General features: G+C 33.6%; 1 protein-coding gene across 1 annotated transcript in view; it reads left to right on the top strand.

The window, feature by feature from the left end:
• The window catches only part of ZDHHC17 (zinc finger DHHC-type palmitoyltransferase 17), a 97,873-nt gene extending 73,421 nt beyond the window's left edge, over positions 1-24,452 (top strand). Inside the window, exons 9-17 of the mRNA XM_061204970.1 lie at positions 4,133-4,275; positions 5,658-5,758; positions 12,612-12,736; positions 13,973-14,035; positions 17,636-17,729; positions 18,619-18,702; positions 19,925-20,082; positions 20,755-20,849; positions 23,877-24,452. Of these exons, the coding sequence (XP_061060953.1) occupies positions 4,133-4,275; positions 5,658-5,758; positions 12,612-12,736; positions 13,973-14,035; positions 17,636-17,729; positions 18,619-18,702; positions 19,925-20,082; positions 20,755-20,849; positions 23,877-24,015 (1,002 nt within the window). The 3' untranslated portion in view covers positions 24,016-24,452. The remainder of the gene's footprint in view (positions 1-4,132; positions 4,276-5,657; positions 5,759-12,611; positions 12,737-13,972; positions 14,036-17,635; positions 17,730-18,618; positions 18,703-19,924; positions 20,083-20,754; positions 20,850-23,876) is intronic.
• The last annotated feature ends 1,870 nt before the right edge of the window (positions 24,453-26,322 follow it).

Below are 26,322 nucleotides of genomic sequence, written 5' to 3'. Positions count from 1 at the left end.
CTAGAAACAATAAATGCTGGAGAGGGTGTGGAGGAAAGGGAACACTCTTGCACTGTTGGTGGGAATGTAAATTGATACAGCCACTATGGAGAACAGTATGGAGGTTCCTTAAAAAACTACAAATAGAACTACCATACGACCCAGCAATCCCACTACTGGGCATATACCCTGAGAAAACCATAGTTCAAAAAGAGTCATGTACCAAAATGTTCATTGCAGCTCTATTTACAATAGCCAGGACATGGAAGCAACCTAAGTGTCCATCATCGGATGAATGGATAAAGAAGATGTGGCACATATATACAATGGAATATTACTCAGACATAAAAAGAAATGAAATGGAGGTATTTGTAATGAGGTGGATGGAATTAGAGTCTGTCATACAGAGTGAAGTAAGTCAGAAAGAGAAAAACAAATACAGTATGCTAACACATATATATGGAATCTAAGGAAAAAAAAAAAAAAAGACCATGAAGAACCTAGTGGTAAGACGGGAATAAAGACACAGACCTACTAGAGAATGGACTTGAGGATATGGGGAGGGGGAAGGGTGAGATGTGACAGGGTGAGAGAGTGTCATGGACATATATACACTACCAGATGTACAATAGATAGCTAGTGGGAAGCAGCCGCATAGCACAGGGAGATCAGCTTGGTGCTTTGTGACCACCTAGAGGGGTGGGATAGGGAGGGTGGGAGGGAGGGAGATGCAAGAGGGAAGAGATATGGGAACATATGTATATGTATAACTGATTCACTTTATTATAAAGCAGAAACTAACACACCATTGTAAAGCAATTATACTTCAATAAAGATGTTTAAAAAAAAAAAAAAAAAAAGACCTAAATGTAAAACTGGATACTATAGTACTCCTAGAGGAAAACATAAGCTGAACACTCTTTGACATAAATCATAGCAATATTTTTTTGGCTCTGTCTCCTAGAGTAGTTGAAATAAAAACAAAAATAAACAATTGAGACCTAATTAAGCTTAAAAGCTTTTGCAAAGGAAACCATAAACAAAGCAAAAAGACAACTTGCAGAATTGGAGAAAATATTTGCAAACAATGCTACCGACAAGGGATTAATTTCCAAAATATACAAGCAACTCATATAGCTTAATATCAGAAAAACAAACAACCCAATCAAAAAATGGGCAGAAGACCTAAATAGACATTTCTCCAAAGAAGGCATACAGATGGCCATCAGGCACGTGAAAATATGCTCAACATAGCTAATTATTAGAGAAATGCAAATCAAAACTACAATGAGGTATCACCTCACACCAGAATGGCCATCAATAAAAAGTCTACAAATAATAAATGCTGGAGAGGGTATGGAGAAAAAGGAACCCTCCTACACTGTTGGTAAGAATGTAAATTGGTGCAGCTACTGTGGAGAACAGTATGGAGGTTCCTTAAAAAACTGAAAATAGAATTACCATATGATCCAAGAATCCCACTCCTGGACATATATCTGGATAAAACTCTAATCTGCAAAGATACATGCACCCCAATTTTCATAGCAGCACTGTTTACAATAGCCAAGACATGGAAGCAACCTAAAGAAGATGTGGTATATATACACAATGGAATATTAGCCATAACAAAGAATGAAATAATGCCATTTGCTGCAACATGGATGGACCTAGAAATCATATTAAGTGAAGTCAGAGACAAATATCATATGATATCACTTATGTGTGGACTCTTAAAAAATGATATAAATGAACTTATTTACAAAACAGAAATAGACTCACAGACATAGAAAACAAACTTATGGTTACCAGAAGGGATAACAGGGGGTGGGGGGAGATAAATTAGGAGTTTGGGATTAACATATACACACTACTATGTATAAAATAGGTAAACAACAAGGACCTACTATATAGCACAGGGAACTGTATTCAATGTCTTGTAATAACCTATAATGGAAAAGAATCTGTAAAAGAATATATATATATATTCTTTTATATGTAGGACTGAGTCACTTTGCTGTACACCTGAAGCTAGCACAACATTGTAAATTAACTGTACATCAGTTTAAAAAATGGATTTAAAAAACTGCATGTGAATCTACAATTATTTCAAAATAAAAAGTTTAATTAAAAAATAGATTACTGAATTGTAGAATCTGGGTGGTAGATATACAGATATTCACTATAAAATACTTTCAAATTTACTATATATTAGAAACGTTCTGTAATGAAATATAAGAGAAAATAGATTTTTCATGTCTACAAATGCAGCGCATCACCATTACATCTTTACAATATTATAATGTGTATATTAAATGACAGCTTGAAATAAATCCAGAAATCACACACATCGGTATTTAACCAGGTGAAATGAGCCTATATTCACACAAAAAATTATATGTCAATGCTTATGATGTCTTTATTTACAGTCAGAAACTGGCAACAAGCTTAATCCCTCAGCTGGGGAATGAATAACCAGACTGTGACACATCCTGTAATGGAATACTACTCAGCATTAAAAAGGAACTTACTACTAATACACGTAACAATATGGATGAACGTCAAATGCGTTCGCTAAGTGAAAGAAGCCAGATTTAAAAGACTGCATTCAGTATGACTCCTTTTATGTGACATTCCTGCAAAGGAAAAAGTAAAAGGACAGATATCAGACTAGTGGTTGCCAGGGCTTGGGCCTGGTGGCATAGGGTATTTCAGGGCTGGATGGGACTGTTCTGTGTCTTGATATTCGTGCTTGTTACACAACTGTGTATATTCATCAAAACTCAGAGAACTGTACACAAAAAAGGGTGAATTTCACTGTATGTAAATTGTGTCTTAATTTTTAATAATGAAAAAGTGTGGCCATTAATAATGAAAAAATGTGGCCATTGCTGGGGGAGAACAAGTGTCTTGACTAAAAACAAGCCAAGTTAAAGATAATTTTAGAAAATACTTTTTCAAATGACACATGTCCACCTTCTCTCCCACCAATACCCACCCTTAGTCATACACTCTCTCCTCCCAGTTGTAAACTTTCTCTAATGTCTTGATATGAAATTCACACATAATAGAGATGATGAAACAAACTGGAAGGATGTTATTTCACTACAGCATAAAATTAAACTCTCAAGTCAATATGTTTAATTATAAGTCTAAGTTAAAGTTACACAATTAGTTTAGAAAATGAATTACAGTGGCTGAATTGGGGAAGACATGGTCATTTATATGAAAAAGTATTTATTTCACTAGACGCCAACGGTATGAAAGGTGTGTTAAAAAAAACCAAAAAGAGGCATAATATAATATAATCTTGGCCTTCAGAAAGGTAAATATTAAATGATGAGAGTAATATTTACACTCTGAACTTTGTTGGATCACACCTGGAATATCTTATATAGTTTTGTCACTTAAGGTAACTCAAGAGACTTAACAGCTGCTTGTAAGTTTGTGAAGGGCTGTTATGTAGGAGCGGCAGTAGACTTTGTGCTGCTGTGAAGATACCAGGGAAGCAGGCAGGTTTTATACTTATGAGTATTTCTAACAATTAGACCAGTACAAAAGTGAAATGGTACGACGTCTGAAATATTAAGCACTCTGCTTTGATATGTGTTCAGAGGCACATCATCTCCATTCTATGGTCTCTGGGACCCTGTAGATTGTTTGATTTTCTTCTCTATCTTACTTTAAGGTTTTAATATACTGTTTATATGTATTATTCAAAATATCTTCTCCAGGCTAAGCATACTCAGGTTTCCTTATCTGATATAGCTGTTAGACCTTCAGTCATTCTGGTTGCCCTTGTCTCCTTAGTTATCAATGCTTTCGTTAAAATGGGGTGGTATTTTCATGAACTGTTTTCTAGCCTGTCCACGTGTTGGCAGGTGGTACTGCTGTTTTCTGTATCTGACTATCTAGACCCAGTCCTATAACTTCTATTCTCATTTTCTACAATTTTAACCAAGAACTTTTAAATTGTTTATTTAATACCTCTTTCTAGAAAACAGAGACTAGCACCTTAAATAGTATCTGTACATAGTAGATATATTTGAGTGAATGAATTTCACCACTGTTCTCTGTTTTCACAAAGGTAACAGTGATTCACATTGAGGATACTTGAAACATGCAAAAGTTTCTCTCTTTTTTTTTTTCTGTACAGGAATTTCGGCAGAAAGTAATGCTGGGAACTCCTTTCCTAGTTATTTGGCTGGTTGGGTTTATAGCAGACCTAAATATTGATTCTTGGCTCATTAAAGGGCTAATGTATGGTGGCGTTTGGGCTACAGTACAGTTTCTTTCAAAGTAAGTGTGTTGTTTTTAGCTATATTTTTAACTGGACTTGTAAGAATATAGTTTGGACCTGGCTATATAAAATTAATGTTTTGTATATTTAGAACACTGCCTTTATATAACATGTTTGATCTTAATTTAATGTTAAAGAATTTTTGGCAGATTTATATCTGAAATCTTTAACATTTTTAACATTGTTGTTAAAAATGACTCTAAAGGTACTTTCAGTGACAAAGTCTAACATATAATTTTTAAGGCTAAAATACAGCTTTAAGACATTTCAATAGAAGTAGACTCAAGTTTGTTGAACTCTAAATGTAATATATATTGCTTATTTCTGGGTAACTATAATGCTTGAGCTTACCTTTCCATAGGAATTATATTTTCTTTGATCATAGGCAGTGTGCAAGAAGGAGGTTTGATTTTAGCACAAGGTAGAGTCTAAGCATATGAAATAACGCTCAGTTTTTGTTTTTTAATTTTCTCTTTCTCCTTTTTTATTTAAACATTGTGATCATGCCCTTTTCTTCTTATCCCTAGATCCTATTCCCCTAAAGTGGCCCATCCAGCAAACTAGGCAGGCATTTATGATCCAGAACTTCCCACCTAATTTCCATTCCTTTAGTACCTTGTTTTCACCAGAATTTCAAAAGAGACTTCTGAAAATAATTCAGAGAGAGATGAGAATGACTAGTAATGCACTAATGTGGTAACTCTCAGGAAGAGGCTTAATTCTAGGTAATTAATCTCATTTTAGTGTATCTAGGCGCTCCAGGGGGTAGTGTAGGTAGGAGTTCACCAATACTCCCTACTTAGTGTACGTGGATGGTTGATCCTGCTTATGTTTAATAAAATTTATCAGTATTTATTTTTCCTGAATTCTGAATGCTGTAAATAATGACCTTTAATTCCTCCAAGTTAGCGTTCATTTTCTTTGAGAAGATGTGCTGAAAGCTTAGTGGGAATGTGTAGGTAAGGAGAAATAAAGATGAAACACAGAGAAAAACTTGGGGATTGCTTTGCGCTCATTTGTTGAAATTATGTCTTTGGTGAGTAATATGCTGGATGATAGAGTTACTATATATACTAAAGTGAGTTATTGATTTAAGAGAATAGGAATACAGTGAAATTCTAAAGTTGAAAAGTACATAGAATATAATTTTAATTCTGATGAATTAAAAGTAGCTTCAGATTCTTGCTGAGTCATTCAGCTGTGCACTCATTTCTTATTGAGTACTATGAACACAGTATTGATATTTAAGCATCCTGGATTTCTGGGTTTTGTTAAGAGTATACTATACAGAATATATGTAATTTTCATTTAAATAAATAAATATTCTTTTTTACAATGAAATATAGAGTTCAAATTCTATAAAACTTCTTGTGTTTTACAGATCCTTTTTTGATCATTCAATGCATAGTGCATTGCCCCTTGGAATATATTTGGCAACCAAATTCTGGATGTATGTGACGTGGTTCTTCTGGTTTTGGAATGATATCCTTTGGTTATAAAGGTCTTATCTAAAGGAATTTTTGTTTGTTATTTAAACAAATGTTTAATAATAATTTAACATAAGAGCTGAACTACTCACGATGTGCTACAGTAAAACAGTATTCCTAGAAAAATAAGTATGAACTAATGTATTGTTTTTAAATGTTTCATATTTAATAAATTGCTTTTCAAAGCTGCTTTTAATAACAACATCGGTAATAATAATAATAGTGACCATTTATTGATTTTTTTAAAGGGCATTTTCTTAAATACTTTGTGCTCCATTTAGTATACATCCTATACATTAGTACTGTTGTCTCCATTTTATAGATGAGAAAATTTAGGCTTAAATAGGTTAAGCTGTTATTCTTGCCCAAGGTCACACAGCTAGTCTCTAATAAAGCAGGGTAGAAACACATATTTGTCTTATTCTATAACACTTATTCTGAACCTTTCTACTGAACTGTGATTTCCATGTTTTAGTATCAAATTATTTTCTCTAAATATTTTCTTATTATCACAACTTACTATTTTGCTGTGATAGGTAACAGTTAATTTTCTCTTTTGCTTCATGAAAAGCATGTAATGCTGTATCTTCAAATGTTGCTAACTTCAGCATATTATTTCAACGTGCACTATACTTTTAAAAAGTAATATAATTTGAAATTGTAAATGTGTGTGTATGTGTGAGATTCAGATCTCACATCTCAAGAAGTCAGATTCACATGTCAAGAAATAAGGACAATGTCAATTTTTGATATTTTTAATAGAAAAAAATCAACCAGTAAGACAGTCAATTTTATTATAATAAAGGTACATGTTTCATAAATGTCTTAATCATTTTTCAAAACATTACTATAAAAAGTATATAAGATTTTAAATGGTATGCATTATTCAGTGACTTTTAACTGTTCTGAACAATATTAATTAATAGCTGGTTTCACTTCACAGTGTTACATGTTTTAATATTGCATTCTTTTTAAGTTGTCTTGTGTATTAGACAAAAACAAAATATGCTAATTTTCTTTGTGAAATGGAGCCTCAGAATTGTAACTACACTTTTATATTTTCACAGCATTGTAGGATTACTTTTAGAAAGTATAGTACTTTCTTAGCATAGTGTCTACTGAAATTTTTCCATGTGGCAGTTTTCACTAGCTCATTCTGGGCTTGTATTATACTTTGATATAAAAATTGTTCTTCAGGGATTTATTAAGCATTAGAACTGTCTTATTGGAACATTTAATGAGTAAAACATATCTGCTCATTTTCAGTACCTCATCTATTTTAAATTTATAAAAAGCACTGACCTCTGAAGTGACTTTAGTATTCCAGACATATTTTCTAACTTTGCTTCCTAAATTGGACAGTAAATTTTATGTTCAAGAAAAAAAGTCAGATTCACATCTCAAAATAATTTTAGACTGTTGCTGTACTCTTATTAATCTGTTTGGATGTAAGTAGAGAAAAACAGGATAATTAGTAAAGTACCAAATAATGAAAACTTTATGCCAGAGAGTTTTATATAGTCTGTGTATAAAGACTTGTGCCTAGGAACATCAGATGGCACTTAAGCACTATACTTGGAGACCATTTTAAACAGCAAAATCACCCAAAAAAGCACACAAATGCTAAACAAGAAGGCAGAGTATTGCCTCGTGTAACTCAGCGGGGAATGTGTGCATGGGGCAAGTCATATTTCTTGCTGCTTTGCACATACAAATGACTGCAAAAGCACTGTCAACATTGATTTTGGAGTTACAAATAAATTCTAGCTAGTAGGCGTGAGGATCAACTGTGCAAGAGTTATTTTAGTTCTCATAATATGTTACCCAACTTAAGTGTTTTTGTGGTGGTAATGAGTATTATATTGATGTAAACCATTTGTTATAATAAATTCTTGTTCTTTTTTACTATTCATTAGATAAGTATTACCCCATATACACGTTATATTTGTTTAGTGATTTTCTGGTTTATAGTTCTTTCAGATACGTTGTTTTACTTGGTTCTCAGAACAATTCTTTGAGATTAAAAAAATAAACCACACAAATCGTAATGCTATTTTCTAACTGATGGAAAAATTGAGGTTCAGAGAAGTTGTATGTCTTGCTCAGAGTTACATAGCTAGGTAATTATCGAGAGTCTGATATAGAACCCAGCTCTTTGACCTGATACAGTATGTCTTCAAATGCCCTATATTCTACTCTGAACATAAGTTCCTAAACCTTCTTAGAAAGCAATTTAGCAACCTGTAGAAAGGGCCTTTGATCTCTTAATTATTCATAAGTAAATAATAAGAGATAAGATCAAAGATTTATTTACAAGGATGTTTATCATAGTACCATTTACAATATAATAGGGAAAAAATGGAAATAACCTAAATGTCCAACCTGAATAGGAGGAAAGATTTTTCAGTTATGTGACATATGGTACAGTGTAAAATAGCCATTAAAATGCTTTTCTAAGACTTAGTGATATGGGCTCATACTTAGAATATAACAAATGAAAAAATACTAAATTGTATTTACAGAGAGATTCTAATTTTAAAACGTGTGAATGGTAAGAGCCGGAAGTGAGTACATGTAATTTTAGCTGTGGTTATTTCTGGATGTGAGATTTGTGAGTGATTTTCTTGTGCTTTTATTTATTTGAAAATTTTGTTCATTGACCATACTTCTTTTATAATAATCAAACAACTCTAAAATTCACTGTCGTAAACAGTAGAGTCTACTGTTTATTGTGTTGGCAACACTTTTGAAATAACTTATTAGGAATTTTATATCTAAAAATAATTATTTTTCAGTCAGGTCTTAAGCTTCTCAAACCAAAGGTGGATGTGAGGAACTTCTGGAACCTGAATCATTACATATGTAAAAATGAAAACAGTGCAGAATTATCATTTTCGCCATTCTTTCCTATGCATTTTCCTCTTGAGCATTTTTTCCTGTAGTTTACTCTTAGGGCTTCTTCAGTTTTACATGTATCTCTGCTAGTTTCCTTCTTATATTTTCTAAGCTTTTTAATCCCTATCTTTAGGTATCCAGTCATCACCTGTGAATTCCAACAATACTGCTATAAATATTCTTGTATATCTTTTTTTTGTGCACATGTGCAGGTTTCTGTGAAGTCATTAAAGATACTCTTACAAAAGTTCTTATTAGTTCACATGTGTTTGACTACTGTGTATAACGAATGATGTGACGGGAGAGGTCAGTGTCTTCCTTTTTGCTCATTAGAGAACTCATTGCTCCAACACACTCTTTCCTCACTCAGTTGCAGTATCAACCTCAATATTTATCAAGTTTCCTGTACTCTATTCGGTTTATTGATCTGTGTGCCTTACCAGTACTGTATTATCATATTACTGTAGCTTTATTCTTAACTCATGATATCTGGTAGGCCAAGTTTCCCAACTTTTTTGTTTCTCAGGAATATCTTACCTCTTTTTAGCCCTTCGCACTTCTACTTAAATTTTTAAAAATCAGCTCCTTAAGTTCCATGGGAAGCCTAATGCAATTTTGATTGAAATTTTGTTTAAGCTATAGAATAATTTAGAGAAAAATGACTTCTTTCTGATATTTAGATCTTTGCTATTTCAGAATATCCTAGAGTGGGTGGCTTAAACAACAAAAATTAATTTTCTCACAGTTCTGGATCAGGATGCCCACACGGTTGTGTTCAGGTGAGGGCTCTCTTCCCGGCTTACAGACAGTCACCTTCTCCCTGTGTCCCCACATGGCAGGAAGAGAGTGAGAGAGCTCTCTCCTTTCCTCTTCTTATACAGCCACAGTCCTGTTGGGTTAGGGCCCCACCCTTATGACCTCATTTAACCTAATTATCTCCTAAAGAGCCTATCTCCAGGTACAGTCACATTATAAGTTAGGGCTTCAACATACGAATTTGGAAGAGGGGAGACGTGATTCAGTCCATAGCAGAAGTCCAGGGTGGGATTGATAAGAATTCTGACTTTGTCTTTTCATCCACATTTCCCATACTACTAATACAGATGGAGGTGGGATTAAGAACTACCCCAGGCGGCCTGTCTCACCAGAATCATCTTCTTTCCTTGACCTCCAGTTTGAACTTCATGGTATAGTGTGGTTGTCCTCTTTCCAAAGTTGTTGCTGGCATTTTGCGGGTCACTTGGTTGGTTTGATTTACTGTTTTTGGTTCATTTTGGGGGTATTATGGTAAATTAGAGCTGCAGTTCACAGCAGGCATCAAAATAACATCCAAGTAGATTAAAGAGTTAAATGGCAAAAGAAGATTCCATAAACATTTAAATGAAAACGTTGATGACAAATATTTGTTTTATTTCTAATTGGAGGAATGTTTAAGCATAAAAACATAAATACAAATTAAGAATAAAATAATGCATCTCTTGCTTCTAAATTCGCAACTTTTTTCCTTTACTCAATGCTAATGCAAACATAGTGATCAACAAATATGTATTGCTAGTGGGGTTATAAATTGGTGTATCTTTCTGGAAATAATCTGATGGTATAAAAATATATATCAAGCTATAAAAATGTTCATACCCAAAGATATTGTTCCCATAATATTTAATGACGCAGGATATACTGCAGAGCACTTTGGCGAGGCAGAATAGCATAGGTAGTAAGAGCCTAGCTTGTAATACCAGCTCCACCTCTAATCCATTCGTTAATCTTAGACTGCTTAATTAACCTCTGCCTCAGTTTTGTCATGGGGATAGCAGCAGGCTTTATCATAGGGTTTTTGTGCAGCCTAAATGGCTTGTAGTCAGTGATAAATAAGTGTTATTTTATTAATGTTAATAAATACACAATGATCTCAATTATGATTAAAAGTGCAGAATACCAAAAATAAAAGGAGTTATCTCTGGGTTGTGGAGTTATTGTTTTTGTCTTTATGCTTTTTAGTGTTTTCTAACTTTCATTAGGAAAAAAGGTTTACAAAAAACAGCCATACCAAAAAATTATTTCTGTTAAATGCTTTAAATTAACTGCACTGATCTATTGCTAAAGCTAAGTTTAAACTACCATTTGAAGATATCTAATCTCTTTACCTTTAAAAAAACAAAGACATTCTTTAAGGTCATCTGATATTTAATTCCTGAATATCCCTTTCAAATCTGTAGTCATTTACTGAGCTGCTAGTTAGCTCCCTGCAAATTTAATCCAGGCTGTAAGAACCTGACCTATATATTTATATGTTAGCACTTTTTGAAACTGTTGTAATAAGATACTGCCCTGAAAAATGCCATGGTTCAGCATTCGTTGCACATACATTTATCCAGCTTTATTCTTAAGCGAATTTTGCCTGTTGGAAGAGCTGAAAATTTGACTTTCTGTTTATTCTCTGCTGGCTGTACCCATGGATTTTGGGGAATAAGGATGGTGAAAGTTGGGAGTAAATAGGGGACTGGAGAAAGAGAAATCACTTTTATATATGGCAGGTGATATTAACCACTCTTTCTTCTCCCTTTTTTTCCTCTTGTATTTTAAGTGGTTGTTTAGTGTTTTCATATTTACCAAACAAATATAGGATTGTTTCATTCATGAAGCTGTTCTTTCTTACCTGTGCTTCATAAGAAATGCAAAGAGTGTGTATAAATGATAATGTCCAAAAGTCTTACAGAATGTTTGTATGATACTTGTACTACATAAAATCTTTTTTTTTTTTTTTTTTTTTTTTTTGGGGCCGCACCCTGTGGCTTGTGGGATCTTAGTTTCCTGACCAGGGATCGAACCCAGGCCCTCGGCAGTGAGAGTGAGGAGTCCTAACCGCTGGACCACCAGGGAATTCCCAGCATAACATTTTATTAAATCTTTTGGTTTTTTTTTTTTACATGTACATGGGGGCCTTCATAAATAATGAAGACCTGAAGAAGTGACCAGAGTAGGAATCTTTATGCCTTTTAGCAAAGAAACGATACATTTGTGAAGAAATGACAAGACAAAGGGTTTGAGCTAGGGGCAGTCAGTTATGGGGATGTGACTAGGAGCTGTGTGGGGAGACTAGTGGAAGAGAAGGGTTAGTGCAGTCAGTGTGTGAACACAGGTCCCTGTCTGTCAGTGTCCTTCCCAGACTTTGGTGATGAGGCCTTTCCTTTCTTCTGTGGTACAGGGAAGGCACCATTCTCGTGGGAAATTTTGTGGACAGCTTTTGTCCCTACGTAAAATCTTGAAAATGGTATGTTTTGTGTCCCAAAAATGTGTTGCTCTAGCAACATTGCTTTATTTCTCCCAGTGTTATTGAAAATAGTCTTTGATTCTTCACTTACAAGTGCCTAGTACATTTCTTATATTTTCATTAGGTAGAAAAATGTAAACATAGAAACTATTTCTGTTTTAAGCAAGTTTATAAGTACCTTTTCTAAAATTAAGGTCACCTTGAATGTGGGCAAAAATGGCAATGGAGAGAATGTAAAAACAATCTTTTAAATAGATGGGTATGATATCTAAGTGTTTGGTAGATTTTAATGCACATAGATAAAATATTGATAATATGCTAATTACTTTGAACATGAGAAGTCCCTTCATTTTTGTCAAAAGAAATAATGATCATTTAAAAATAATGTATTCACTGACTTTTAAGAAGTGTCAGATAACCCTACATGATTTAAAGTTTATAAACAATTCACATTTTTATTGTTTACACTTACTTATGAGCAGAATGGGAAATGTATTTATTTTGATGTAATAGACAGACTAGCATGTATAGATGTAATTAATCTATTTTGATGCAATAAACAAACCATCTTGTATTTGTTTGTAGGTTTTTTTGTGTCTGTGATAAAATTTTACAGATTATAGGTTTACCTATAATAATAACTAGTTTTCATTGCTTCTTTAGATTCCTTAACTTTAGGTACATCTCAACTTTTTATTTATCCATCTTCCATTCCTTGTCAATAGTATTGCACTTTTCTACAATTTTGGAAAATCTTGGAAATCAGATCCAGGGATTATTAAAGCTACAGAGGAACAAAAGAAAAAGGTAGCAAGATGCAATCTAACTAGTCACATGTGTTTTATTGCCAGATTGTCAGTATTTTTAGCAAATAATAGAGTACAAAAAAGGAAACTAGAGATTTCAAACCAAACTGAGATTTTGTGTAGTTGGTGCTCACCTTTGGTGTTCTTGTGATGTCCGTCCTTACACTTCCATGACATTTTAAAATTTCATGTTTCTCTCCTTTATAAGGATTATGATTGTTTTGAGGGACAAATACAGTAGTTTACACATCTCTATAAACCTTCAGCAAATAAATATGCATTCAGTAAATGTTTGTTAAATGACTGTAAATTAGAAGGCCACTAAACTGGTTGATAGTGTAGATATATTGTTCTAATAACTGAAATGTTTGTATATATGATCCAGGGCACCCCTCATCTATAGCTGAGGTATGTAGGAAACTGAATTTATAATCCAAAGATGTCACGGTAAGTAGAGAATTGGATTAGAGGCAATTAGATCATTTTAAGAGCTGTTTAATCCAGTCTCTGAAAACAGAACAAATCCTGATGAATTATTTCCTATCCACAATGGATTAAAATACTAGTAGGTTCTTACGGTCTAATCTTCCCCTTTCTAGGCTGCATAAAGAGTGCTACCCTTATGTTCCAGTATTCTTTAGACATTACTGGTTATTGATTTGCCAGGTTTTCTTAGTCATAATCCAGTTCTGAAGATTCAGTTCTTTACTGGACTTAGGTTTACATTCATCCCTTAATCATCAAAACCTTATACAGACTAGTTATTAGGATAGGTCATTTAGTTTTATTCTCAGAGAAATATTCCCATAACTAAATTTAGGGTTGCTTTTTCATATATCCAAGAAATAAAATTCCAATATTCATATTATAATGAAATAGCAGAAGTAAGCAAAGAGATTTTATTATCTTCAGCTGAAAACATTGGTTAATTAAAAATGAGCATTGCGTTTGCTGATACTCATATATTTATTTTTATTGAAGTATAGTTGATTTTCAGTGTCGTGTTAGTTTCAGGTGTACAGCACAGTGATTCAGTTATACATATATCTATTTTTTCTTTTTCATATTCTTTTCCCTTATAGGTTATTACAAAATATTGAGTATAGTTCCCTGTGCTATGCAGTAGGTCCTTGTTGGTTATCTATTTTATATTTAGTAGTGTGTATTGATACTCATATTGATGGCACAATAGTTGGTATTGTTCTGTTTTGAATAATTTTTTTTTTTTAATTCACAGACAATAGTTGAACTTGCAGAGACAGGAAGTCTGGACCTCAGTATATTCTGCAGTACCTGTTTGGTAATATTTTTTTCTTTATTCTTCCCTCTCTCCTCTTCCCCTACCAGTGGCATAGCGTAGAGAGTTTGGGAAACCAGGACAGTTTCTTTCACTGAGCACATTTCTTGACCCACCCCCGCAAAATGCCTTTTAGATCATGGTACGAGAGGAAAGATGGTGAAAAGATGTCTCCTTTCCAATGTGCTTATTCCCCCGATGGTAGACCTTAACTACACTTCTGATTCAGTGGTGCCATTCATTTGTATTCATTCTTATTCTCTTTTTCTCTCTTAAAATGTAATTCAACAAATAAAAAGCTAAGTTATAGAAGTATATAAAATCAAAAGTTTACTATGATTCCCTAATACACTGTTATCCTAATTACATTTTAAGAAAATTTATTCTTATATTTAAAGGTCACAGTGGGAAATTATTAGATAACTTTTAAGACAACATGGCCTCTAAACTGGTTCAATTAGAGCAGTTATCCATCTGTATTAGAGTGTCTATTCAACTTAGAGCACTATTTTATCATTGCTATTAAATGTTGTCATATTCAACCACGTCATAGATAAAGCTATATATGAAATTAAATGGCATTTACTTATGGAATCAGATATAGTGATATTGACATTGTTTTATTACTATAGACATCTAATTTCTATAGAATAATACTGTTTTGTGTTTTAATGATTTTCTGCTTAATTTTTATAATTAGTTCTTGTGGAAAATATATGGACTGCCACATGGAAATGGAAATATCCCCAAATCATGCTTGAAACTAAATGCTCTTTTATACCTTTAAGTTATACACTACAACTGAACTAATATCTTAACAGTTGAATAATAATAAAAATAATTGACTTAGTTTAGGATTCTGGAATGAGTCTTTGAAACTACGCTCTACTTCTACAGATTCTTTTAAGTTGTTTCACTTAACCAAACAGTTGTTTGGTTGTTTGTTGCTTTGACCTAACAGTTATGATTTTGGATGTTCAAAATATATACTGCTTTACTCTTGGTAACAACTTTAGACTGATTCTTTTGTATTTTCAAGCATGCTTTAAAAAGGCTTTTGTTTCTGTGCTTTACAATGGGTAATTTACAGAATTGTATTCTTAACATTTAGAACATTTTTATACTCTACTATTCTGTGAAAATATTATTCTGTTCCGCAAAGTCAGGTATACATTGCTGATATCCTTGCCATATAGCAAACAGGTTCTTTTTTTTTTTAACACTTTATAGGCTATGCATTTGATCAATTATACCAAATTGTCATTCAAACATTGTATATGTGCTTTTAGCAGTACACTCAAAGCAAGCAGTGATACATGTCATGAATAGTTAGACAACTTCACTAGAGAATTTTCTTTCCATCCTGAACATTGGGGTTAAAAGTATGGTCAGAAGTAAAACAATAACTTTCCATTTTGATAGGAAGACAAATAATTGATAAACAGTTCAATTAAATTAGTTGGATGGTTCTTCAGGGCTGATACAGGTTCTTGGGTCAGCTGCCTACCACTGCTGTTGTCTTCTTATCCTGGTGTGGTTGTCATTTGGGGTCAGCAGTCTTTTCTATAGACAGTTCAATGCAGAGGCCCTTCTTAATTGGGAAATATGAATTTAAGAGTTGATTGCCTTCAGTTTCCTTGTGCATGAGGTACTTGAGAATACCTGATAAGAAGCCTTTCATCTAGGTTGGAGACGGTCCTTTAAATGATGCTTTTTCCAGTATGCATAACCCCTTGGTTATAGATCATGGGGCACCTGATCTTCATCCACAGATAGATTACAGTGATCAGCTTCAGAAACAAGCTTAGGATATCTTCTTAATAACTCAGTTAAACTTTACAATAACATAACATAGTAACAAAGAGCTATTTGGGAAGAGAGTTTTAGACGGTAAATACTGACCTCAATTAACAAAACTAGAATTTAACATCTATTGAAACATAACCTTTTCTCTCTAAAAGTACCCTCATTTTTATCAAATATAGCCAAATTATGATTGTAGAAAGAATATCCCAAGTGGAAAACACATTTTCTAACCATTTCTTTTTTCATTGTGAGAGCATCAGTCTTGCAGTCAGCAAACAGATTCTTTATATAGAGTTGCTCAATACAGTTTCATTATTAAGTAAATATCTGATGGTAAGAACAAGACTTTCTCTCATCATAGCATAAACATTTTATTATATAAACATTTTATTATATATTATGTTATCGTAAGCTGCGTAATTCTGGATAGATAATTTGTTATTGTAAAATAAAGAGCTTGTCCTATTATAAAATGATTCAAATTGACAGAGGTATTTGTCATTATATGGGTATCCTTTACTTTGAAAAATACACAAGACACATGTAGATCAGAATTTTCTAAAAATGAATTGCTCTGTAAGTGAACTAAGGCAACTGTTGTGTTTAGGAGCCTTGTGTCAGTTTTTGTGCGGAATTCATTGACAGCTGTTGCCCAAATGGGAGACTTAGCTGAGAGTTGGAAGTAAGGGTAAAATTTGTTTGATATATCCTACTTCTTTCTGCTAATAGATTTAGTCTCATATCTGTGGTGAAGAATAACTTAGCCTTTTCTTGGGTCCCCAGATTTTTTTAATACATGTAAGAACTGCATAGTGCACCCATGCCTTTTTCTTAGTACCTCAGAATAGTGTGTAATTTATGCAAACTGTTGGGGAAATGTTAGTGCTTTTATTGAAACACCAATAAAGGATATTATAAAATTTGTTTCCAACAAGGGTTAATAACTCTCGCTCTTGTCGTGTGTCCAGCATTGGAACGAGCAGCTCTTTGAAGGTCACTAGTGAGTTCTTGTATTCACTTGGTTGCCTTAGAGTACTGTAGAGAAAAACATTTCACAACACTTAAAACATCATAAACATGAGTTTTTTATTGCCTGTGAAGACCTGAAGAATGTATTTTATGTTTTTTGAAACAAACAGGGACTGCCTAAACTTCTTAAGCATGTTGTACTTTCTTAGATAAGGTCGTGCAGTTCAGCAGAGGAAGTGCTGTACCTTAATCTGAGATCTCAGATTTCTTTCACTGAAAGAAAGACGTGTACACTTACTGGGATTTTTTGCTAGATTTGTAAACTTTGGGAAGACATTTTATTAGTGATGCGAATTTTAAAAGCTCTCTTTTATTCACTTCTAAATTGACCTTCCTTTTACTAAGGAACCAATTTCATTTTATTAAGCAACAACCAGTATTATGACCATTAATTGCAGTACATTTTCATTAAGAAGCCTCAAGAGTGATATTTGAGGAATTTGAGGGCTATGAATTAAATATAGTACCATTCATTGCAACAGCAAATTGGTCTTTGATTCTTAATTATTTTTGTGAATTGATGGTTCTGCCCCATCTTAGGAATTTGTATTTTAGAGTAGACTTATCCTCTTCATCTTTGTTGTTGCAGTTGAAATTTTATTAAACAAAAGTGATTTTTGTTTGGTTCTATTCCTTTGGAAACCTTGGTATAATCCTTTTCAAAAAATACCGGGTTTTTTTCATATTGTATTTTGAGAAAATAAAATGTTCGGCTTTCCTCTCTTAGGTATAGTGCCTCTCATAATCTTTTAACATGCCTGTTAACAGATACGGAAACCAGTGAGGTCCAAACATTGTGGTGTGTGCAACCGCTGTATAGCAAAATTCGACCATCATTGCCCATGGGTGGGCAACTGTGTAGGTAAGTTTTATTAGTAATTTCTAAGTATATTGTTCATTTAAATTACTCTAGGTAACTAATGAAGTACAATATTAAAGTAGGTGTAGAAGGTTCATTCTAGCACCCTACAATGCCCCTCGTTCCCCCAGTTATTTTCTGAGTGGCAAAACATCAACTCAGTTGTAAGAGAGAGGGAAAAAGACATCATAAAATCAGTGTCTAGAAAAGATTGATATAATTTCTCTATCAGTTCTCTCTGGTGCCTACTCTTTCCTATTTTATCCATTGGATAACAGTGAAATCAATAAGGAGGCAGATTGTGTTGTTTTTTAGTTAAACTAAAGAAAGTAAGGCAATAAAAAATATTTAAAGGTTGTTATGTACAGAGGCAGAGCAGAATGACAGATAAGAACTCTACATATCTCAGTGTTCAAGAATGGCATAGTCTGAGGAAATGAACTAAGTGCTCTGAGACGTGGCCCTGGAGATTTTATGAGAGGACAGCAGGGAAACATTACAAAGATTGTATGACTGTGTTGGGGAGAAGCCTTTAAAAAGTAGGATTTTAAAGTTTATAAAACTAAAGATAAAATAGGGTTATTTAAACCTCAAGGCAAATAGTAGAATTAAAGCTCAAAATTGTGATTTATTTGGTTCCTTAAGACTCTTTTGAATGAATATCATTGCAGTCACTACATCTTTGTGTGTCATTATAAGCATTTTTATTTTAACAATTTTATTAAAACATTTATTTTCTTGAAGAACATTTTGTAAAATAAATAATGTATGTGATTATTGTCCAAGGTGTATCTCACTTTTCATGGAATTTCCCCACCCCTACCTCACCCTTAGGTGTATTTCCAGTTGTTTTTTCTTAGCTAAAAAAAATTGCTTCTGTTTTGTTCTTTAGGTGCAGGCAACCATAGATACTTTATGGGCTACCTATTCTTCTTGCTTTTTATGATCTGCTGGATGATTTATGGTTGTATTTCTTGTGAGTACAGTTAGTTTTTTATCTTCTTAAAACACGTGTTTGCATACTCATGCTTTACCATATTAACAAAAAATACGATAATGTCAGATGTCTTTTAACTAAAAATTAGGGTTTGGGGCACCTCACTACAATGAAGCATAAAGAAAAAATAGATATAGAACTGTCAAACACGTTCAACATAGAGTATAAGAAACAAAATTATCAGTTAGTTATCTTTCAATAGGCTTTGAAAAGCTTCTGGGTAAAAAACACCAACATTTTTCACATCACATGCTTGCTTTACTCTAGTAGTTTATAGATTTTGTGATTGTGCTAGTTGCTCTTTCTTACCAAACAGCTGGGAAAATATAGTTAAGTTTGCACAGAACTTGAAATGTTTTGAAGAGTAAGGTATAATTATTGCCTATTAGAGAATGTTTAAAAGGTTAAGAATAAGTTGTCATTCAGTGATCATATGGGTATAGTATCTTAGAAGAAATGATGGGGTTTTATTGCACTGAGAACATAATTTGGAAAGAATTTAAATGAAAATATTAGTTACTGCCCTTCAGGGCTTGGTGGTATTTAGCACAAAAGATGTATTAGATGCTGACTTAAAAATAAGTCTTGGATGATTTCCTAGTCCTCCTACTCCCACAGATATTACGAATAATCTCTGTTATTGCCCTAATGAAAAAGGAGGTTACTTCCTCAAATAGGGGTTAACAGAGAGAACGATTTGGTCAGAGATCTTTACCTAATTTCTGGCAGCCCAAGACACCTGAGAGAGAGCATAGTCCTGCTCATAACATCAGTTCTTTATGGCAGCAGCTCTCAAAGAGTAGATTTTGTTTTGGAAAAAGCCCCCCTCACCAAGGTGATCTTGTGTTATGTTCCTCCCCTCCAAAGAAGTCTCACATATCTGTATCATCTTATCTTTGTATAAAGGAATTGTTTTTTTACGTATTGTATGTATGCAATACCAATCAAATAAAAACTGTGTATCGTTACAGTACAGGTTTGTTTGTTTTTAGGATTGCCTGCTGCTTTTTCTATTTCTGCTTTTGATACGTTTTTTTCACTAATGTACAAGGGGATTATTTAAGAGTATAAAAATACTTGCATTGAAAGTCATCAGTTAAATTCTTGGACCGTGTTTTCTAAGTGGCGCCTATCACAAGTGTCCACACGAGGTGCTCGGATGATTGCGGAGTAAATGTGCGTTCTTCTGCTCTGATTTTAGACTGGGGGCTCCACTGTGAGACCAGCTACACCAAGGATGGATTTTGGACATATATTACTCAAATTGCCACATGTTCACCCTGGATGTTTTGGATGTTTCTGAACAGTGTTTTTCATTTCATGTGGGTGGCTGTATTACTCATGTGTCAGATGTATCAGGTATGTGCAAGTGCATTATTTGTTCTTTAGTGTGCTGAGAACTCTTAAAAATTCACTCCTTGCTTAAAAGATAACAATGTATTCTCTTTATAACCATTCCTACTTTTCAGTAATTAAAATTTTTTCAAGAGTTAAAATTTTCAATTTGCTGTTCCTTTCTTCTTCACTCTTGCTCTCCACCTCTCCTCCCTCTTCTTATATTATGAACTTTTAACTTTCAGTACTACTGTCGTCAAAACTTTTTATTTCTCTTTCCTGGTTTACATACATCCAATTGGATATAAGTGTGAGCTTAGACTGATGGTTCCAGTAATTTTGTGTGTGTTTTAATATTTTATTACCTACAAATATCAGTATTTATTCAAGAGTTTTTTTAATTAGGATTTTTTAAAAAGCTCCTTCTTAAAGGGGCTGATGGAGAGGTAGTATGTACATAATGTCCATGCCTCCACATACACAATGCCAGGTGACCTGTTTTTAAATATTTTCCCCGTTTAACCAGCTACTTCTCACAGAGTCAGATGGTACTGTGTAAACCAGCTTGATGATCTCCTGATGGAAAGCCAGAAACAGACTTCATCATTTTTCTCTCCATCCTGATCCTCTTGAGAATTAACTTGTTTTATATTAAATATTCAGAGAGTTAATGGTTTGCTTTCTCTTGCCTCTTAGATATCATGTTTAGGTATTACTACAAATGAAAGAATGAATGCCAGAAGATACAAGCACTTTAAAGTCACAACAACATCTATTGAAAGCCCATTCAAGTATGTACATATCTATGAATTTAATATTTTCTCTTGACATATAAAGTTCCTTACTAACTAAACTCAGCAAATACCTAGTGAGTACATCAAAGAGAAGTATTTTCTTTAAGAATGGCAATAATATATGAAACAGGGAATATTTATTTTACTTAACAATGTGTGAAATAGCTTATAAAACATACCAAATACCAAGATTTCTGCCAGATGAAACATTGGTTAGTTCACCATAACTTTAGTATTTATCACATTAACTGTATATAAATTTGTGATATTCATTTTTTTCCTTGATTATACAATTCAAACTTTATTGACCTACTAACGTTTAGTATTTGTTCTTTAACCTTTCCATCAATTTATAAATTTTCATTCAAAAATGAATGTATCCAGAAAATTGAAATAAGATTTTAAAAAATACAGTTGATTAAAATTTATTATTTAGGGAAATTTCCCAGACTCTAGGGCAGCTACTTTTTGGTGCAAATTACTTACTTTATTTGCTCTCTGAATGACACAAAAATTTCCACACACCTAGTTTTCTTTTCTTTTTTTTTTTTTTAATTGAAGTATAATTGACATATGACATTATATTAGTTTCAGGTATACAACATAATGGTTTAATACTTGTATACACTGCAAAATGATCACCGCTAAAATCTAGTTAACGTCTATCACCATACTTAGTTGCAAAATTTTTTTTTCTTGTCATGAGAACTTTTAAGATCTATTCTCTTAGCCATTTTCAAATATGCAATACAATATTAACTATAGTCACCATGCTGTACACTGCATCCCCAGGGCTTACTTATTTTAGAACCGGAAGTTTGTACGTTTTGAACCCCCTTCGCCTATTTCGCCCAGCCCCACCCCCAGCCTCTGCCCTCCACCAGTCTGTTCTCTGTATCTGTGAGCTCGAATTTGGTTGTTGAGATTCCATGTAAGTGAGATTATGTGGTATTTGTCTTTCTTTGTCTGACTTATTTCACTTATAATGCCCTCACGGTCCATCCATGTTATTGCAAGTGGCTATATTTCCTTCTTCTTTACAATGGCTGAATTTTATTTCATTGTGTGTGTGTGTGTGTGTGTGTCGCATTTTTTCAATCTATTCATCTGTCGATGGACACTTAGGTTGTTTCCATATCTTGCCTGTTGTAAATAATGCTGCAATGAACATGGGGTGCAGATATCTTTTCAAGTTAGCGTTTTCATTTTCTTTGGATAAATACCAAGAAGTGGAATTGCTGGATCATATGGTAGTTCTGTTTTTAATTTTTTGAGGAACCTCCATACTGTTTTCCACAGCGGCTGCACCAATTTACATTCCCACCAACAGTGCACAAGAATTCCCTTTTCTACACATCCTCACCAACACTTGCTTTTCTTGTCTTTTTGATAATAGCCATTCAAATAGGTATGAGGTGATATCTCATTGTGGTTTTGATTTGCATTTCCCTAAAAATTAGTGATGTTGAGCATCTTCTCGTGTCTGTTGGCCATCTATATGGCTTCCTTAGAAAAATGTCTGTTCAGATCATCTGCCTATTTTTTAGTTGGATTGTTTGCTTTTTTGCTGTTGAGTTGTGTGAGTTCTTTATAGATTTTGGATATTAACCCCTTATCAGATGTATGATTTGCAAATATTTTCTCCCATTCAGTAGGTTGCCTTTTCATTTTCTTGATGGTTTCCTTTGCTGTTCAGAACCTTTTTAGTCTAATGTAGTCTCATTTATTTATTTTTGCTTTTGTTGCCTTTGCTTTTGGTGTCAGATTCACAAATTCATCACCAAGACTGATGTCAAGGAGCTTACCACTTGTGTTTTCTGGTTTCAGTTCTTACATTCAAGTCTAATCCATTTTGAGTTAATTTTTGTGTATGGTGTAAGATAGTGGTCCAGTTTAATGCTTTCGCATGCGGCTGTCCAGTTTTCCCAACACCATTTATTGAAGAGACTGTCCTGTTCTTTTATTTATATATATATATTTTAATTCGCATTCAATTCAAAGTTAAGAAACAGTAGTTTCCTAATAATAGAAATATTTAAAACTTTGAGTTTTACTCAAGCTGCTTGTCTACTGCCATCAAGCTTTTGTGGTGCTATTAATTGTTGCATGTTTGTGGAAAGCATGTAAACCTTTAAATAAAAGCAAAAATAATAGAGTCGGTTGAGTAGTTTTGAGAATTCTCCCATAGGCACAATAATTATATAAGGTGTAAAACTGACTGCTTTTCCAAAGGTATTCTTGAAGTTCTAAAATTTTGGGAACTTTCCTTGATACTTCTTTTTTTTTTTTTTTTTTTTTCAATTTGTTTATTATTTATTTATTATTTATTTTTGGCTGTGTTGGGTCTTCGTTTCTGTGCGAGGGCTTTTCTCTAGTTGCGGCAAGCGGGGGCCACTCTTCATCGCGATGCGCGGGCCTCTGTCGCGGCCTCTCTTGTTGCGGAGCACAGGCTCCAGACGCGCAGGCTCAGTAGTTGTGGCTCACGGGCCTAGTTGCTCCGCGGCATGTGGGATCCTCCCAGACCAGGGCTCGAACCCGTGTCCCCCACATTGGCAGGCAGACTCTCAACCACTGCGCCACCAGGGAAGCCCAGATATTTCTTTTTTTAAATTACTATTCTTAGGTACACTGTCAAGTTTATGCTATTGATATTATTTTGTCTTTTACTCTCTCAATTTTGGATATAGTTTGTCTCCTTGCCAAAGAGCCACCAGTCAAGGAAAGGTTTTATCAAAAATTGCGTATTACACAGGAATGAAAGAAATGCAAATTTGAATAACTTTAAAATATAATTGTGTAATTGTATTAGCAAAAGAGAAAAATCAGAGCCGTGAAGAAACATGAATGCATACATATTTTGTAGAGTTATAAGCAGGTTCTTTCTTGCAGGAAACCTGAGTTTTTAAGTTTCGAAAAAATTTATTTAACATTAAAATGATATTAAACTCATATTAAATTATTGTACTAATAGACTTTTTTTTCTTTTTCTTTTCCTTTTTCTTTTTTGGTGGGGGTGGTGTTTAGCCATGGATGTGTAAGGAATATTATAGACTTCTTTGAATTTCGATGCTGCGGCCTCTTTCGTCCTGTTATTGTGGACTGGACCAGGCAGTATACCATAGAATATGACCAAATATCAGGATCTGGGTACCAGCTCGTGTAGCAGCATCTTTATCCTATGAAGCATATTGCTGAGTGGTGCCTGAAAATTGTGTCTGTCCGTGTCTCTCTCACACTCGAATCCACATCCTTTGAACAAATAGCATGCTATATGTAGGGCTAACAGTGAATTTTACAGTCTTTTTTTTCAACACTTTTATTAACAAAGGTAAACATGGACAGAACACACTGCCACTTCTGGGAAGAATAAAGGTCTTAAAAAGAATGTTAATGGTTCTTAATGTGGGAATTCACAAAATACTCAACTTTTTGGTTTTGTTCTCATAACATTTTTCATGAAAGAAGAGTGAACTTATTCTGTTGACAGACATGGTATACTGATCAGAAATGCTTGATTCTAGCTAAAACTAAATTTATGGTATACAGCTAAATTTTATGATGCAATCTACTATTAGTATTGCATTTAATTCCAAGAAAGTTGTCTTAAATTGATTCAGACTAGTATTATGTACGTGTTAGAATGTACATGTAAATACTGTGATGAAAATCATGTGGTTTTATTAGGGATCTACTGTAATGTGTCTTCAAAGACAGAAGAAAATAATGTTCACCAAAAAATGTGCTAACAATATTTTATTGCTATCAGCTGTTGGCAATGCTGATATATTTCTAGTTCAGTGAAATAATTTTTAGTAACCTTGCTCTAAGGTTTTATGGTCTGATAATAAAGCACTTGCATGAGTATAGTAAGTCATGTTATTTTGTTCAACTTAAAAGCCCTACTAAGTGCATGATACACCTCATAGAATGTATACTGGCACACACTATCCCGTAAAGCATAAATTAGAATTTAATTTGATGTGCACATAGTCCAATTTTTTAAGAGTTGAGCTATTTTCAAGAAAAGGCAGAACAAATAAGTTAATGCAAAATTCTCAGTAATAGAGATAAATGGCTATGCTGCAAAATAAAGTGTAGACAAAATAATGGAGTCTAGCTAAAGATGGAGCATGATCTCTGTACATATAGCACATGTGAATAAAAGAAAAGCTAATAGTATATTCTGGTTTTTAAAAAATGACCTATCAGAAAGAATTTTATCTCTAAGATTGTTTCAATTTTCCCAATATTGAATGTTTTGAAATTTGTTAATGCTGTCTGAAACAATTTCAGAAAGATTTTCTAATTGTCAAAAATGATGCACTGATCAATTTTTGTTGCAGCATTTCCATATTCTCATGGTGAACTGTTGGTCACTGCTTCCATAACTATTGTTTACAGGTTTAGTCCTCTTAAGCGCTGTAGCAAACTGTGGTTCGAGCAACCTGTGGGAAACCTGTGAGAGGGAATGGGCTGGGGGAGGGTGGGAAAAGGGTGGTCAGACCAATGACAGATCCTAGACCAGTGTAAAGATTGCATATCTGCATATAAATAATTTATCAAATAGTTTTCTCTTTGTGTCTCTATGTGTTAGTGTATTTAAAGCTGCTCATTTCATTTTATCCAACCAAAAAGAAAAGGGAGATAATTAATGAGCTTCTAGTGATGTTCAATATCGCTGTTAATAAGCATTATACCCTGCAAGTTCACTGCATGTCTGATGCTTGGTAAAATTAGTATTCTCTGTAAAATGCAGATTACAGGTATTAAAGCAATCTAGTGGTATACCCGCCCCTTGCCTTAGTAAGAGGAGCAGTGAAAATGTATATAGTTGATGTTCAGTATTTCCAAGTACCATTTTTATATAGTAGTTTCTTTGAGCATAAGTCATACATCAAAAAAATTACTCTTAGTGTACTTGAGTGTTTTAATATTAGAAAATTGGCATACGTACTTTATTTTTGAAAAGGGAAGAGATGGGTGTGGGGTGGCAATAGCATTGTGCCATTTTGTCATAGAATGTACAAAATTGGTTAACTTTACAAATGTCTCTGCTAGTTTTGACTACTAATTGGGGGAAATTTTAGATAATTTTTAAATTCAAAGTTATTTATAAAAGGCTAGAATTCATTTTAATTTTTTGTATTTTGAGCCACTTCACGTGAAGACTCAGTTGCAGTTTTTATCGAATACATTTTTATTAACAGTCAAATACAATGGTGGTTTTCTCAGAGTTTGTATGAGAGTGTTGTTACCATGTTCTTTCTTTATGGTACAATATTCTTTCCAGTGCAAAGGAGATGTCTTTCAGTTAAATAGAAAAAAATAAAACTCTAGATGTATACATGGAAAATATTAGCAATGTTAATGCTTTAGTACTAGCCATCTCATAGTACCAGTGAAATTTATAACTCAGAAATGGTCTGATGGTCAGGAGCCAACCATACCTCTGTGTACCATCTAATTATTT

The sequence above is a fragment of the Eubalaena glacialis genome, chromosome 11, assembly GCF_028564815.1.
Source record: "Eubalaena glacialis isolate mEubGla1 chromosome 11, mEubGla1.1.hap2.+ XY, whole genome shotgun sequence".
Taxonomy (NCBI): Eukaryota; Metazoa; Chordata; class Mammalia; order Artiodactyla; family Balaenidae; genus Eubalaena; species Eubalaena glacialis.
The sequence above is the reverse complement of the archived record's forward strand: the minus strand, read 5'-3'. Positions and strand labels throughout refer to the sequence as shown.